The sequence below is a fragment of the Mytilus californianus genome, unplaced genomic scaffold (assembly GCF_021869535.1).
Source record: "Mytilus californianus isolate M0D057914Y unplaced genomic scaffold, xbMytCali1.0.p SCAF_14, whole genome shotgun sequence".
Classification (NCBI taxonomy): Eukaryota; Metazoa; Mollusca; class Bivalvia; order Mytilida; family Mytilidae; genus Mytilus; species Mytilus californianus.
The window spans coordinates 39,495,158-39,514,095 of NW_026262626.1; the positions used below are offsets into that span (position 1 = coordinate 39,495,158).

At 31.4% G+C, this 18,938-nt stretch overlaps 1 protein-coding gene across 4 annotated transcripts in view; it reads left to right on the plus strand.

Annotated features, from left to right (window-relative positions):
• Positions 1-18,938, plus strand: part of LOC127724515 (heavy metal-binding protein HIP-like) — a 31,788-nt gene that overhangs the window by 6,081 nt on the left and 6,769 nt on the right. Inside the window, exons 1-3 of one of the 4 annotated variants that reach the window (XR_007992535.1) lie at positions 3,762-5,276; positions 16,935-17,204; positions 18,384-18,453. Coding sequence is in view for 1 of the 4 variants with exons in the window: in XM_052231499.1 (XP_052087459.1) it covers positions 14,182-14,410; positions 16,935-17,204; positions 18,384-18,394 (510 nt within the window). In the remaining 3 variants the exon portion in view is untranslated. Of the gene's footprint in view, positions 1-3,758; positions 5,277-13,711; positions 14,411-16,934; positions 17,808-18,383; positions 18,827-18,938 lie in introns of those variants that run through there. The other 3 variants (XM_052231499.1, XR_007992533.1, XR_007992534.1) reach the window with 3 other exon arrangements.

Sequence of the window (18,938 nt, forward strand, 5' to 3'; positions counted from 1 at the left end):
GACTCAGTACGACGTCCAGTCTCTAATCGACGTCCGTTCCTCAAATCGACGTCCAAATCTGACGTCACAATAAAAAACACATTCCAAATCGACGGCCTATTTTATGTTCGTCAAATCGACGTCTTTTTTGATGTTTTCAAATCGACGTCAAGTTGTTGTCGTCTCTAATCGACGTCCGTGTTATGGACTTGTCGCAGTGAAATCACATCTTTATTATAAAGTGTAAGTTGAACCTTTAGCTCAAAAAGTTGTTCAAAAATATAAGACCAAATCATGATACTTAAACAGTTTTCAACAATTGGCCGTACGTTTCTATTCCTTCTATTGTTTGAGTCAGAATAACATTAACGAAACCAATTTTTATGCACTAAATGCGCATTTCGACAATCAATGTCGTTTAACTGATGCTACAGGCCAAAATACTTGAAAATGCAAAGCTTATAAAAAAGACGAAGAGCTATAAAACAAAAAGGACAAAAGTATAGCCAAAGCCGGGCAAGGAATCAGAGCTTTGTATGAGGGACATAATTTCAAATAATACCAAAATTTTGTAACAGAAAAATTTAAGTAACACAAAATCCGTATTTCATGCCAGTACCGAGGTACTGCCTACTGGGCTGGTGATAACCTTGGGAACTATCAGTTCACCAGCAGAGTCATCGACCCAGTGGTAGTAATATCATAAACGGAACCATTTGTTTTCTGCACCAGATGCGCATTTCGACAACCTACTGCTCTCTAGATGTCTTTCGATTATCTTTGTCTTTAGTTTGTTGTCTTATTGTCGTACAATATAAGAAAACAGCTATAGCTTCTGTAAGCTACTTCACGAAAAGACAAAACGATACAGACAAAATCAACATAGATCAAATGAATCAATGAAATTTATAGACATCGAGTTGAAGCAGACTATCATCAATCAGACCTCGTTTTGTAATCAATAACGGCACATTCGACGTTGATTAGAGAGTGAAAATATTGGACACTTATTTGACGTCAGATTTGGACGTCGATTTGAGGAATGGACGTCGATTAGAGACCGGACGTCGATCTGAGTCTAACATATATGTTCCCATGCTATTACAATAAAACTGGTATAACAGGAAAAAATTGACTTTTCCTCGAGCATTTATGACGTTTTTCAAGCAAATTCAAAGTCACTTGTTTCCATGGCAACCAACACTTCAACTTTTGGAATGATTATTATTTTTGTTGTCAGTGTTCCATGACAAACCCATGATATGAATATAAAGGAAATCCTGGAGTACGCATTTCTCATTTTCTTTGAAATTCTTTGATGCTTACAGAGAATGACTCTTTCCTAACGTTCAACTTATGCACATTGTTGTACTGCATTTCTGATATACCAATTTCGAGTTCCCTAGTTAAGAATGATTTAAGCATCTCCTCTGTATTTTCATCATTACCAATTCGATCTTACGTTCCACAGTCCCATGATAAAAGTACCAAAAAAAGGAGTTGAATATCAAGTGACATGAATGCTTCGCATATGATAAAGAGATATATTTGTTTTTAATATGATCGAATGTTTATCAGTCTACGCCATACTTTATTATTTAATATATAACTACCACCAATTATATATTTAGGAAAATTTCATGAGCAGTTGTTTAAATTTATTAAGTATATTATTTTAAGATAATACGTCATAATTCAGTTGAATACTTTTGTCTTCAAAAATGCTTCAGAAATATATAGACTTCTGTATTTCGTTAATTTCCTAAAGTAAGAAACCAGAGAATGTGCTCCAACGGACATGAATGTAGAACGGACGCGCTCCAAAAACACCATGCTTGACGAGTCTTACTTTATCTTCTTTTTTTAGTTTCAAAATTATGCTGTTTGTTGCAGTATTACCTGTTATAGTTGCAGCATACGTATAAATCCACATTTGATCCTGTTCATTTATTTTTAGTGACATTTCCAATATTAATCCCCTATTTGTAAATATTGTAGAGGTGAAATAGTATGTTCTGCTATTGGGGCCGTAAAAATACAAGTAGCGGCGTTATAAGAGTTACCATCGTTAGAAATTATTTGATAAAATATAACCGTATTCCAAGGATCAATATCTTTAATAGAGGTTCCAAGTCTCGCAGAGAACGATATGCCATTGTGTTCTTTGTTTTCTGAAAGATAATGACAAATAGGAAAATATATTGAATTTCTTAAATGATTCAATCATCTTAGGCAAATCATAGAGATGCTGATATTTGTTTTCGGAAATGATCAATAGACTTTTGTTTTATCAAGAGATTATTCTGGAAATATGTCATACGTTGAAGCATGTAAAGGGAAATTCTAGTTAATCTTTGGTTAAAGACTTGTTTTATCCACCAAGAAAATATGCTCTCAATGATAAACAATTATCAAAATATACTACATAAAGTCCAACTTGCATTTTGTCATTTGTGCAGGAAATTGTTGAATAGATTGTACTTGTTGCTTAACAATCTTTTCTTGATAGATTAAACGTGTCAACACCAAACAATACTTGTCTTGAACCTGTTGGTTATAAAGAGACACATGAGGGATAATTCGGTAAGAGAACAATCCCAAACGAAACACTGGTTACTGGTCACTTCATTGTTGCTCAGTAAATGCAGGCAGGAAGAGGTGCTCAAAACATCCATGGGCAGGGATATTCAGCATTTTCTGGATTCTTAATTATCTAGTAAAATGAGAGATGCACGCATGAGACAGCAACTACCAAGCTGAGCTGGTTAACCCTTACTTGTCAATTCACCGTTTCAGAATATAATGCATTCTGTGTAATATTTTAAAAGCGTACACCAAAACGTTGTGATTGGTTTAGAAAGTTCTAAACAATGGAAATCCATCCACTGGCGTAACGTTATTTTCATCTTGGTGTACGAACAATAAGAAAACCCATAGTCCTTTAGATTCTGAAAAGGCAAATGTTTCTTATATCTTATTTTTGATATTAAATGCATCCTCAATCTCAATTTGTCAACCAAAAAGCTTTGCAAATTTAGAAAATGACTTTCTGTGGTTGTATACGTTGAAATGCTAATTGTTTCGTAGTTTTTTTTATTTTGGTACGATCCCCTCCATTTTACATGTCAGAGTATGTGTAAACAGGATACAGAGACTTTCCGTAATTATTTAATAGCACGGAAACACGCATTGTGACATACAAGATTTACAAGATTTATTAATAACGCTCAGACTCATAAATGTGTAACATGAGGTCAAAGTATAATACATAGACAATTGAATGACGAAATGAGCATGCAGTACTATTTAAACACACAGAAATACATTTGTAAATATTTTAGAATAAACAAGCAATTTTCTTAATACAAAATGATAGACAAACAAGTAATTATTAATATTATTTCGAAACAAAGACATTCAGAGTAATTTGTATAAAAAAATTTGCATACAAGCTATTTTTCACGCAATTCAAATATGTAATAAAAATATACCTTCATGTGCTATTTTATGCCATTTAAAAAATATGAGGGGTCCATGTACTCGTTTTCAAGTTAAATCATTTTAAATAATATAAAAATCAGTCGAAAAATGCATCTTTTACCGATATCTCATAGAATTAAATTTATTCACAAAAATGAGTTTTTTTATGAACAATCTGTGCAAATTTGGGCAATATTGAATAACTTATAGCTTGAAAACATATCACGGTGACCCTTACTTTTAATTATATTTTTGAATAAAAGTATAGTAAAATCTTGATTTAAGCAAACTATAAAAACAATCTATTTGAGAGTATATGCAATGATGATCCACCCTAATCGATTATTATTTTTCGAAGATATAACTGTACAATTTGACAACGCTTATATATATATCATTTTATGTAACCACAAAAGGTTAGTAATCTTTTCAGATTAGGTTGTTAATAACAGAAAATGACTGATGCCGGTTATTTTGAACAAATTCATATTCCAACGGACGGTGTTTCTGACGACTGATTTTGGTAAGGCAACTGACTGATATTTGACAAATCTTCAGTGTTTTGAAGAAAGACAGAAAGACATCTCTTTTCTTAAGAAAACAAACATAAAAAACTGCTAAAAACTTTTTTAAAAGGTTTGTGACACATATTCATTTGGGTTTTATTTGAAAGAAAGAGTACACAAAGCAAAAACCTTCTTATAACTTTCTTGAAGAAATCACTTGTATATATATATTGTTTAATACTAGACATGTTTTTTCACAGGCATGAGATAAATCATATTTTTAAGATCAAAACACCAAAAATCTTAAATTCTCGATTAATTAATTGATAGATACAAATATTTTGTATTTTAAAAAAACGTGAAAAAATAATTATGCTTGTCGGTTAAATGTATTTGAATTCTTTGTTCTCAAAATCAATAAATACCTTAACACAAAATCTAAAGAGAAAATCACTGGTGGAACTGAATAAGCTTATCTTTTCACATGCTACAGGTATATTATCCATACCATGAAAAGGTGAAGATGTGGTTTACAGAATAAGGAACAATGAATTAAAAGTTGAAGAATATATCAAAATAGGAAAAAACAGTATATTAAATAGAATAATGGGATGCTCAAACATAAAAATTAATAATTGTAAAAAATAAAAAAAAGAGAAAAAATTGTTAACATTTAAATAATAAAGAACTGAAGACCCCACAAGCCAGACCTAATGGACTTTAAACTTCTTTGTTGAAACTATATTTAAACATGTCAGTCAACCGTGATGGTTACTAATGAGGACATATTATGTTTTGAAACATGGCAGCAATGGAGAATTATCAAGTTGTTTTGCTAGTGTCTGTATTTGTTTTGATTGGTGCATTTTATGGAAACACTGTTGAGCAAAGAATATTCCAAATAAAAAAACGATCTACTTAAACATGAAAAGGAAATAAAGGAAGAAACAAAAGTGAAAGTAGAATTGGAATCGTCGAAAAAGGAACTTGCACAAGTGAAAGTAGATTTGGAGTCGACGAGAAAGGAACTTACAGAAGTGAAAGTAGAATTGGAATCGACGAAAAAGGAACTTAAACAAGTGAAAGTAGAATTAGATACGACGAAAAATGAACTTACACAAGTGAAAGTAAAATTGGAATCGATGAGAAATGCACTTAATAATGTGAAAGTAGAATTAGATACGACGAGAGAGCAAATTAATAAACTTCGTAAAGAAATGATAGAAAAAGACAATACCCGCAGGGAAGAAATAAGTCAAATTCGAGCAGACGTAAATGCGTTACGCGAAGAACTCAATAAGATAAAAACAGGTAAATAAACACAGTCGATATACCATGGTATTAGTATGGGCAAATGTCCTTTTTTTTAAAAGCGCAAATGTTCTATGAAAAAGCGCAAACGTCCTGCGCCGACTAGTAACAATAATCTAAATCATACCCTTTTTATATACTAAGGGGGCATCCACATATCTTATGGGTTATTGTAAAATCTATTTTTGTCCCCAAAATGCACAATCTATTTGCCGATTGATGTTAAGAAAACATTCATATTCATCAATTTATCACAATTTATAATGGGGTAAAGATCACAATTACCTAATCAACGATATAGCGACCATAAATCAGTACTTCAGTGGTGGTCGTTCCATTATTAAGTTATCCTTTGTGTATCTTTTTTAAGATTTACAGGGGTTAAAACAAGTGGTCCATTGCTTCTGTACTAACCTGTATTACCCTTCAAGTTTAATACTTTAATCGATGAATGCCGTATTTGTTTGTGACCTACTATTTTGTTCTAACGGCTTGATGCGTCTAAATTTTTTATTTATTCGGCCTTTCCGACATGTACAGTCAAGCGTTTCAAGCGATCGTTGTCATGTTGTACGAAAGAAGTGTCGTGTTCGTCAGTATCATCTACTTATTTTATCAATAATAAATCAATATACATTTGAAATCAACAAAATCAAACAAATCCATGAAGTGACCACGGACAAAGAAAACATAATCTACTATACAGACATTAACTTATAAAATCAAACCGCTTTTAGAGAGAGAGAGTTTACGAAATCAGTTTCCATGTTATCGAGATCGTGATTCTCAATTGATCAGTTTCCATATACATGATATAAACTGACTAATTTAGACAGAATAATCAAACGAAAAACAATGGGCCAATGATAATTGCTTCTGCGCTTGGCATATTAAAGATTTTTAACAGGCATTTCAATACTCACAATTTTAGCTATTCCGAATGTTTTATAATCTCACCCTTTAATTTTTCCCCATCAAATATAACTGTTACCTATCACCTAGTTATTTCTTTATATTTGTTAAAAAAAATTTGAATACACAAATAAATCATATAGTTTCATGTTTTTATTTTGTTGTTTACTGAAAACAATTCAGTAAAGTCCATATACATTATACTTCTTTTTCAGTAAAAAAATCAGTTATCACATTTTATTTCTTACAAAACAATCAGGCTCATCAGTTATAGAATTAATCTTTTACAATTACTCCTTAAAAATATTTATATGAATAAATATACTGATATTTTGTTTAATTAGTTTTTTTTTTCATTTACATGTTCAGACATACTTTATGCTAGCATTCTTTTAAAATGACAAATGCATTATTAAATATTTAGAAAATTTATAGATCACTATTACTGACAGCGTAATTTAACATTCATGTTTTACAAAATTCAAACACAAAGTCCTGGGTTTTATGTTACTCTGTCGTCCCATACTACCTTACATGAGACTCAAAGAATAGAGTTCGACCAGATTATAACTGATGTTACAAATAATTATAATAAGATAACTGGAGTTTTTACAGCTCCAAAGGACGGCCTCTATCATTTTTCGTTCACAATATTCTCGTTAGGAGGTACTGATAATCTACATGCCGAGATCATGCAGAATCATCAAGTGATTGGTCAAAATTATGGACATTCCGACGGAGTGTCAGCAACAACTAACGTGGTGATTTCTTGTAAGAAGGAAGATTCAGTGTATGTACGTCACATGGCAGGAAGACGTATTCAAACAATTTTTGGGGACAGATATCAAGCATTTTCGGGATTCTTAATTAACTAATAATTCGAACAGGACGATGCAATCATAAAAGAGTGTAAATCTGGGGCCTGTTTATCGAAGCAGTATCTTAGTCCTAAGTGGGTTTATCAAATATGTCGCAACTTGGGAAAATCCTAAGAATTGTCCTAACTTTAGTAAAGCAATTTAGGTGTCTTAAGATGGTCTTAGGAGGTCCCAACTTAAGGATAAATTAAGGATGGGCTTTTAAAATCAAATATTGGTTGCATTTACTATATCCCTCTTTTAAGCAAAATTTGACTATCCACTAAAAAGCAGTTTTACTTTTTTCCTCGTCGTCCAGTAGAGTCTGCAGCTGTAGTTTTGCATCGGCAACATTCAAAATTCGTCTCTTGCTCATATTCACACGTATATTATATGCAGTAATAGAATAATTGTATATATATCTTTATTCTCGTAAACCAAAGTACAATGGTACAGAGACATATACAAATAAATTAACATAGTATAAATTTTAAATACAAATATAAAGTAGAGACATAAAGTGATTACCCAGGAGATTCTAGGCATTTAATAATAATTCTTAAACTTGCACAGATTGATTAGTTCAGACGGGTTGCTACTATTCATTAGACCTTGAAATTTTAAAATATTAGGACTGTTTATAAAATGATGCTTTAGTAGCAACTGTCTACTATCGTCTATTGCCGAGCATTCTAAAATATAATGGAACTCGTCGCCAATATCACCGGAATTGCACAGAGTACAGATACGATTTTCTCTCTGAATGTTTTGCCATCTACCAATTTCGATAGGAATTATTGTGTTCAAAGTTCAAAATCTACAAAAAGAAGCAATATTTTTGTCATCTAAAATATCAAAGTAGGGTTCGAAATTTATACTATTTTTGAATAATTTATAATTTAGAGCTTTTGGAGAATTCTGTACAGTAGCATACCATGTCTGTCTGAACTGGTCAGTTAATCTTAATTTAACAGTATCATACAACCAGTTTTTACTTATAAAATATTTAGTGTTCCATATATTGAAGTACTCAGTTTTTTTTTATATATGAAAGATGTACGAGATTTGCCTTTGAACTTTTAAGTATGAAACCGTGACACTTCAAATTCAGCTCACTCAAAGCATATAATGATTTTACCGATTATGTAACTATTTGATTTAACTATTTACAATTAGTTTGTTCAATTCTTATATAAAACGTAGTTATATTTTTTGTTTAAATGTATAATTATAATTTAAAAAATATTTCTTATCTTTATTTCAAAACTAATAATTATTCTCTAATTATTATTAATTTTTTTAATAATAGTTATTGGTTAAATTTGTTACAATATTTCAATTTTTTCAATTTTTAATTTGCTATTTTCTTTGACGCCAATACTTAGAACAGCGGTTCCAACATCCTAGCTAAGATAATCCTAAGATAGCTTCGATGTGCATGATGAGACATGTCGTTAGTCGCTCCTAACTTTATCCTAATTTCTGTCTTAAGAAATTCTTATGGCCGATCTTCGGACAGTTTCGATAACAGGCCCCTGTTCTGTAACAAAGAGTGTCATTTTCAAGCTGAAGTGGTATTAACCCTACCACTTATAGAGTTGACTGGAGATATTTCTACATTGTTAAATCCATTCATATTCTGAAATTATTTAATAGGGTCTAGAATCAATATAAAACTCCAAGTACTCGCAAAGCGGTTTCTGTTCGCACCGGCTGACAAAGCAGCCAATAATGTAGTGGGGTGGGGCGCATGTACTATTCAAATTTTCTCCAAAACGGAATGATCAATTCTTCTACATTCAGGTCCGTATGTTCCACAGAGAGTCGTTTGTAAACAAGCATATCACTGTCACTACCCAGCTACCGAACATTTGAAAGTCCCTACTATGTTCTGGTTACATGTACCTAAATTGCACAAACAACCATTTAAATTCCGTTTCATCTCCGCATCTAGTAAATGTTCTACTACTAAATAAAATTGAGAATGGAAATTGGGAATGTGTCAAAGAGACAACAACCCGACCATAGAGCAGACAATAGCCGAAGGCCACCAATGGGTCTTCAATGCAGAAAGAAACTCCCGCACCCGGAGGCATCCTTCAGCTGGCTGATAATCTATCAGTGCTTCTAACTACCTCCCTTACTACTATCAAAGAACTTGTTATTAACTGTTGAAATAAAGCTTATGAAAATAATGGTATTAATTAGTGATGTCAAATCGAACAGTTTTGACTTACCGGTTACTCGAATAATCGTTCGACCGATTAACCGATTAACCGATAGTTTAAGTTGATGTTTGAAGATCTTATCTATTGTTCCCTACAAATGTACGTTTTTAGTAATACGATAAACTGAAGTTTCTCCTTTGGCATTATAAGACTTGTCTGTGAGGATTCCTGGCGAAGTTTCACTTTTAATAATCTAATACTACCGTATCCACTATGGCGATTGTAATAATTTCAGATTGAAAAGATAAACAAAATTCTTGAAAATGTCTAAAACCGATGATTTTTTCATTTTCTCTTGATGTCACAAAAATAATGTGGAGTGTTTTAATTTGAAATGGTTAAGCGTGTTACTCGTACCAGCATGCAAGTATACATTAATTACGTTCACGTTGATTTGCATTTCACAATTTTTTTAGTTGTTATTTCGTTTAAAGTATCACACAGCCTTGCATAATTGAGGTTGCACATTCAGATGAAGGTCTACGTAATATAAGATCAAAAATATAATGAAGTAAGTCGTAAAATTAAATCGGAGTACTGATTTTAAGTTACTGTTTTAACAAAAACATGTATACTAATTATGTTTAATTAAGATCTTGCCCCGAGGTGATAGACCAGTTGCCTAAGTTCTAATTAATTTTATGTTTTTTGGATGAACAATAACAGTCAATATACTGGACAATTCATCTGTCAAATTGATTACCACGACGATTATTTGTTTTTGAATAGAACAAAATTTTTCAATGATTTCATTACACATTTATATCAAATCTATTAAGATTAAAAAAAAGTCCGGTTAACCGGTTAGCGCTTTTGGTATTCGATATTCGGTCCTTCCAACGGTTAACCGGTTAACCGTTGACAACACTAGTATTAATCATTTTTGGAGTGTTAAAAAAATCTTTAGAGGTTTTAGATAAAATACATTCTTTTATGGACCTTTAATTCTGTTGAGAGTTATGATTTTTCTACTCTCTGCACTACATTTCTACACAATCTTATCAAGTTAAAGTTTTCATATCAAATTAAACAGTCTTTTGAAAAATCTCATTGCAAATTTATTTGCTGTAACTCGTTTAGAGCCTTTTCTGTAATGAAAAAGGAAAGTGTGCTAGATACACTTACTGGAAATGTGAAAATATGATTGAAGCTTTAATTTTTCTCCTGTACAACATATATGTACGTTTCGGCGATAAAGTGTATCGTATCGACAAGTATCAGGTATTCTTATGGGCACTAACTGCGTCCCTTTAATAGCAGATTTATTCCTGTATTATTCATGACCAAACTCAAAAGAGACACGTCATTGTTACATTTGATTGATACATTCACAATACCTACCGCTATATTGATAATATGTTTTCGTTCTATAAATTTACTACCGAAATTTACCCATAGTTACTTCCTCTTACTAAATCTAACATAAAAAGCAGTAGCTGTCCTTTTCTAGATTTAGACATTTCAATTTCTAAAGGGACACTCCATACTAAAATTTACAACAGAAGAGACAATTTTCCATTCCGTATCGCCATTTTTTTTCTTTTTAAGACGGCGATGTTCCTGTAGCTCCATTATACGGTGTTTATATATCCCAACTCCTTCGTTATATCCGTGTGTGTAGTAAGGTCATAGATTTTAACGAACGTAATCAATGCATCACTGGTAAATGACTAAGTCAGGGATTTTGTTACATTAAAACTTTTACTAAATTCTTTCATATATATAGATACAAATATTTGATTCATAAATTTGGCTGTACATGTACATGTAGAAAACTTATTAGAAACCGTATTTCACATCCTAAATTTAACGGTAATATTGTGCTAAAAGCGCAGAAATCACTATGTGATCCGTGTAAACTCGTCGATCCTTTGAAAAACTTATTAGTAAAGGTTATCTTACCAATGTTGTAATTAGATCTTTTAATATAATTTACAATGCCAAAAATATCGATTTTGATATCAGCAAATTAAAACATTACTAAATTTGTATTCTTTTCAAACGGGGTGTATAAATACACATCCTCGTTTATTTTCTATATAGAGGTTAACTCGTAACCATCCTACAGCCCTGTCAATACTTTTTATTTTTGGCATTGCACAAGCCATGTCTTCTTTGACTGTTCATGAGGCTAAAATACTAAATCCATTGGATGTGTTTGAGTTGATTTCAGTCTCTGATGCATTATCTTTTATCATTATTTGTTTTTGGTTTTAACTAGCTTTTAGTAACTGCGAGTACTATCACATCATACTTTTAGCAATTGACCTGTTGATACAATTTGTAATACTGTTTTTGTTATTCAATGTTTACTTATTTAGTGTTATATCTCGTTTCTCTATTTTTAATATATACCAGCTTTGAAAAGTGTTTGTTATGACTTTAAAATTTCACTTCTGTTCTCGGACTATGACCAACAAATTTATTTATTTTCCTTCCGGAGCATTACCCCCGATGGCGGTGTCAGTCTATTATCGACTTATGAGTTTGAATGTCTCTTTGATATCCTTCGCTTCCTTTAAAGTAGATACAATTAATATTGTTACGGAAGTACTTTCAGATTCACTAACTCACATAAACCTCTTTGATTACATCTAGATAGATCTACCACAAGCAAGGTAGTGAATGGAAAACGGGACGATATCCATTGGAAAAAAGCATTAATTGTACAATGATAAAACATTGGTGCAGATTGCTTTTAGATGAAAACAAGTTATCTTCAATTTTATATAAATTTGCATATTGTCGGTAGCATACAAATAACGACGATATTGTATAGATACAAAATACAGTACATAAAACCACATGCTGGATTCTCAAACCTATTTCTATGATAGAGAACAAAAATGTTATCTAGTAAAAATTCAAGTGCAGTTATCGTTTCAAAGTTGACATTGTTGTCTTGTTTGTTGTTACTAAAAAATGACCTAAAAGAGTTTGAAGATATGTATTCGCATTCTGACTTTTTAATGCCTTTTTAAATAGGTGTGTGAATGTTTTTTTAATCAGATTATGAGGCAAAGTGGCATATAGGATAGAAAAATCAAAACTTTGAACAGATTCGAAATCACCAATATGAACATGCAATTTATCAAGTACTTTCAACGAATTTTTGACGCTCCAAAAGTAATTACTTCCGCTTTTTATTATCATTAGTTTAGTAGTTGAATAACTTTAACATTTTTTTATAATTAAAATGTTTCTTTAGAAATATTAATTCACTTTATTTGTTGATTAAGTATATTTTTATATGTCATCTCATCTCATAATTTTTATACATATTTATTTTTTTATGTATGTTTAATTTCATTTACTCTTCTCTATAAACTTTGCTCTTGCATGTTTTTAATGAGAATTAATTTTCTTTTTGCAAAAAAGTATGCGTCAGTGAAAGAGCAACCCGACAATAACAATAACCAAAAGAAATTTATAACAAAACATAATTGAGAGTTTTAAACAAAAGATATAATTTTTCAGGTCTTATTCTTTCCACACAATAATTCAAGCTTTTAATTGTCCCAACGTCTATAAAAGTTGAGAATAAGTTTTTTAAAACCAATCAAATATCTGTCATCATCACCAAGTCCTCACCAAAACTGTCAGGTATGACATACGACAAGTCCCGAAGAGGTTCCTTGTTTGGGAAAGGTGCACGAACATGTGTCGTGGCTATTTTATTTTCTCAACTCTCCTACTTTTCAAATTTCGATTTGTAGATAAAAATGTACATCAAAGAAAATACACTAAAATCAGTTTAGAAAATGTACTTTAATCTAAATAATGGATAAATAAAAATGATATTTCGCACTAAATAATGCCAACAGTAATTGAAAACAATTTCATAGTTTAGAACTAATCATGCTGATAAGAAATTATTTTGGGCTATTCTTTATATTACATGTATTAGTTGATGTACTTTATAGAAGATTTCGTAGAGCATCGGTTTGATCAATACAAGAAGACATGATTTTGTGTAATGCCCCAAAACAAAATAAACAGAAAAACAAAAGGAAAAACTTAATTAGTGAAGAGAGTATCCAAAATACCAATATAAACACGCGTATATCAAATCAACTGAGATATTAATATATACACTCGTATAGCCCTATGAATATCCCCATATAGGAAAGGACAAGTAACAAAATGGGAAGACTTCTAGTATCTAGTTGAATATCATTTTTAGTCTGAATATAACCGTGTGAAATCACAGTCACTTGTCTCCTCGGTCTCTATAATAGAAAAACAAAGATTAGGGGTTTCCATCAATGGCACAAAATCAGTGCATGCACATCAAATACACACAAAAAGCAAAGGAAACGCGTTTTTCTTACTGGTCTTTATATATATTATGCATACTGTCATGTACATAGCATGCAAAAGGTGTGGATTGGTACAGAATAATGAATATAAATAAAGAATCGAGAAAAATCGACCCCCCCCCAAATGAATGTAGAATAATGAGCTCTTTCAACATCAAAAACAGAGAATAGTTGCGAACAAGAAAAGACAGAAATGACTTTAAAATTAAGGAACAGCGAAATGAAGACCCTCAAAGAATTTAAATTTCTATGTGGAAAGAATATTTAAAACATGTCAGCCATCCGTGAAGGTTAATAATAAAGACATATGTTGTTTCAAAACACTACAATAATGAAGAATCATTCAGTTGTTTTGCTACTGTCTGTACTTGTATGATTGTTGATTGCATTCTATGGATTCAAAGTTGAACAAAGAATTGATCAAATTAAAGACGATTTCGTTAATGCAGAAATCCAACACGGAAATGAAATAAAGAAATTGAAAGTAGAATTGGAATTGACGAAAGAGCAAATTGATACACATCGTAAAGATATGATAAAAAAGGACAATGCCTACAGGTAAGAAAATGCCGAAAAAAAAGAAAACACGATGAAGTTTAAAGACGAGTTTGTTTATGCCGAAATGTTACACAAAAATGAAACGAAGAAAGTGAAAGAAGATTTGAAATCGATGAGTGAGCAAATTAAGGTACTTAGTAAAGAAATGACAGACAAAGACGATGCCTGCAGGAAAGAAATTGATCAAATAAAAGAAACGATACAGTTACTTAAAGAAACAGATATTCCTTACGAAAACTCATTTCTTGATATTAGAAAAGGTAAACAAACATAGTCGTGAATACACTGCAGCTATATACAATTTCTAACTGGAGAACATGACTTTCATTACAAAATTGCTTTGTCTCCATCGGGAATCGAACCCGGAACCTCTGTGTCACAAGGCAGCGCGTATACCGACTAAGCTTAAGAAGTACTTTGTTAGCTCAACCGCTTTCGGATGACTGATTATCTACTATATTTACTAAGGGAAGCAATCCCGTCACACTAATAATAATTTCTGCTTATTTAACATTTAAAGTGGAATCGACTTTCACAACATATTTTGTAAACTTGGTTATTGTCCCCAATATGCATGAAATGCCAATGAACGAACACAAAATATTGATATCAATCAACTTTGTAATATTTTTGTTGAATGTTGACGCGTACGATCAAAATGCTTGAGGTTAATTTACCAACAGTATAATTTCTCTTAATTGTAACAGTACAACATAAGAACGAACTATAAAAATCAGTTGAAAAAGGCCTAACTCATCTAATGGATACAAATAGAAATACATTTAACAGAACAAACAGAGTGGACGTGGCCAGGTACTTGTATATCCCAACCACAAAAAGACACTAAGTACTGATCTGAGAGTACTCGCAGTTACTGACAGCTAGTTCAAAGCCACTATCAACTAATAAAAAAAAGTCTTTCATTTCTTTGAATCCAATTATCTTTATTTTTCTTCTTTTTTTTGGGAGGGGGGAGGGGGTGTTCATCATTTAAAGCTTGCCATATTGAGTTGCCTCATTCTAAAATCTGTACATTGACTTAATAGTAGTATACAGCTTTGTTGTATTGTTTCTGTTAAGGTTCATCTCATTCCAAGTTTTTGTACTGACATGTACACTGTAGGTTAAGTACATTATGTATCATTTTTTTAATACAATATATACATAAATGAGACAGCAACCTAACAGCGAATTATTTTGTGAAGATTTTATGTTTTCCTTTTTTGTAAATATAGAAAAAGATCAGTTTTTCACTAGAGAATATTGGATGTAAATAGTGTGAAAGCGTTGATCTTGATATCATTGTTTTGTTTATATTAGACCGGTTTATTGTTTACATAAATTAAAAGGTGAAAATTAGAAAAGTGTTCAAGGAACCAGTTTGATTAATAGATATTGACATAGAAGATATGATTTTATATCGAAGTCTACCAAAACGCAAATGCACAGAACAACTTCGACAATCCAGTATATATAAATATTACAATTAGTGACAATTTAAAAGCATATGATTTAAGGGGTTTGATTAGAAAAATTACCAAAATCTAATTGTAAATAAAGAATTACATTGTGTTATCGTGTGTTCAAAGTGAGTACTAAATCACTTCATCAATGTAGGAATCTAAAATAAGAGTGTAATAAATCCCGGTTCAAAGTAACTAGTGCAATCATTCCAGGTACAAAATCACTAATGTAATAATTCCTGGTTCAAAATCACTAGTGTAATCATTCCTGGTTCAAAACATTTGTGTGAACATTTCGTGGAAAACACTAGTTTACTTTGTCAATTTTTACATAAATCAGCTATGCAAGTTTTAGTTAATTCAAATACCTCCAAAACATACCAAGCCCCATTTTTTTTTTAAACATTCCCCCTTCAAAAAACTCTCTTAAGAATCTTATCAAGAGTGGTGGATATTTTATACTGGACCCGGATTAAAAACCCTAGTGAATTTTCGTTGGTGGATAAAAAACACTAGGGATTTTCATCCTCTGGATAAAGTACACTGGCGGAATCAAACCACTGTTACACATGTATGTCTATTCCTTTAACTTGGACTGGCTCCCAGGAAGGGCAGAAGTTGATCCCGCCGACTTGTTATAATTAAATAAAGAAGTTATAACTTACAGCCTTGTTCTGTTTTGTTGTGAATTTCATGGACGAGGCAATCCTTGCACAATAACAAATTGGGCTCATAAGCTGGAATGCTCCGTTGAACGAAATTTTGCTTTTTCACCTTTTGTTTCCAAATCTTTCGTCTGTGTGGGTCTTTCGGAAATGTAAACAAACATAATCCCTGACCTAACCTAGTATTACAGTTACACAAAACACCATAGCCGGTTAAAGTTGTTTACAAGTTTACAAGTCTACAAGTCTACGTTTTAATAGTATTTCAATACCATTGTAACAAAGGACTCAAATGACGTCACAGCGAGAAGGAAATAAAGGGAGATAAACAAGTTTGGTATTTCCTGCAGTTTTCGACACCAATATTTACTGTTATTTTTAGTACCAGCGAGGTTTGAAATTATAGTATAAAAATGAATTTCAACATTTTTAACATAAATTCTTGCGACTTACACCTTTTCCTCATAAAAAATTTTCTACCTTTGCATTTCTCCTTTAATGATTTTGTTATAAAGTCATTTGGTTTCAACGTACGATATATTTTCAGAAACATAAATATGATTAACCAATTCCGAAAAAGTGAACAAGTCTATTTTGCTGAGATAATTGTATAAGATTGGAAATTGAAAATATTCTTGTTTTTAATTTTCTTCCAGAAAAAGAAGAACACGACATATCGTTCTCTGCGAGACTTGGAACATCTATTGCAGATATTAATCCTTGGGATACGGTTGTATTTGATCAAGTGATTTCTAACAACGGTAACTCTTATAACGCAGCTACAGGTATCTTTACTGCTCCAATAGCAGGTTCATACCACTTCTCCTCTACAATAATGACGCTTCATGGATCGATAACGGAGATATCACTTAAAGTAAACAAGGAGAATAGTATGTGGATGTATCCGTGTGCTTCCACTGAGAAAGGTAATACTGCAACAAACAGCATCATTATTAAACTAAATAAGGACGATAAAGTAAGACTCGTCAAGCATGGTCCATGGCAAGTGCGTCCGTTTTACATCCATGCTGATTGGAGCACGTTCACTGGTTTCTTACTTTAGATCATAGATATACCGGTATATATGTGAAGCATTCTTATAAACTTATACATTCAATGAAATAGTAACATACTGTCTTCAGTTAATACACATAATAGTTTAATAAAATTTGCACACTGCATCAATTTTTCATGCCATTTTCCTTAACATAAATTGATGGTAGACATATCTTAATTTAGGTGAAGAAAGAAAGATCTATCATTTGCACATATTTCTTTATATTGTGTTATAAGCTTAGTATTCATGCAAGTCCAACTGGCAGTTGATTGAACATCTCATTCTTTTTTTAAATCAATACTTTTGTTATGGCACCGAAAAATGAAAATCGGCCAACCTTTTTAACACCATGTATACCACAATACCATGCAAAATTTGGAAATTTTTTGGAATTTTTTTCAAGCACTATTATATTCAACGATGTACATGATGTAAATTAAATTAACAATGAAAATAATACAATTACAATAAATAATGCCATAAATAATGATTTCATGGTACAAATGGAAATAATTCAGTAAAAAATGCATTTTTGAAAATCTGTAAAAAGTAACTATTTTTCTTCAAATTAAGAGTTCTGCATTTATCATAAATGTTTAAGATATTTCCATTCTTTTCATAAAGTAAAATATAAAAGAAAGCATACGAAGGTGTACTTTCAAGAGAATGTTTAGTCCAAAAAAAGATGTATTTTTTTTCAATGAGTCTGTTGAAAAATGCCAAAACAATTTTTGACAAAAAATAAAAAAAAAAAATTAAATATCACTCTGTATATATACATGTAATTTTGAAAGGTTGTATCTTCAAAAAGAGCAATAATCTAACAAGTTGTAGATACCTAACAAATAAAAGTCACTATAACATTAATTTTTTAAATGACCAAGGGGATAATACAAATAATTCCAATTGTATAAACTGACTGCTAAAATATTTTGTACTGTCATATTTTACTAGTTCAGTCATCACAGTTTAACTCATGACATGTATTCAAATATTTCTTTTTTTTGAAAAAATTATAAAAAAAATATTTCTTGCACACTTTTTTTAGTGTTTAGGTGACTGTAGTTCTCCAAAACTGCATAGAGACTCAGTTTTCATACAGCCACAACAAGGTCAAGGTAAATCTAACATAATATTTAGTAAAAACATAACTATCGGAGATACCGTATCAACTAATTATCAATTACATGATCTCAAAATCTTTGAGATGCAGGCATCAATGTCAACAGTAATAGACACAAATGAGGAACATACATTGCACATGTTGCATTCCGCTGCAAGTATACTTAGAAAAAAACTCTACAGATTTCCACAGAAGAATACCAATACTCTGATGAATTGTCTCTCTTTCTTCAATTCATTTTATGCCTTCGTCTTTATTGCAGTTCATTTCATGGTTACTGAATGATACTGAGTGCATACAGCCAAGTCTATAATCAGAAAATGGCACCGGAAAAATAACATAAATGCTTGGCAATTGTTGCATCCATTGTTTTCTATGAAATAAATCAGTTTTACTGCTTTACATTTAAGATTTGCTTTTTAAATGTATCATGAGTTTGGTTCAAAACGCTTTGTTGAAACAGTAAATGCTAATGTATTT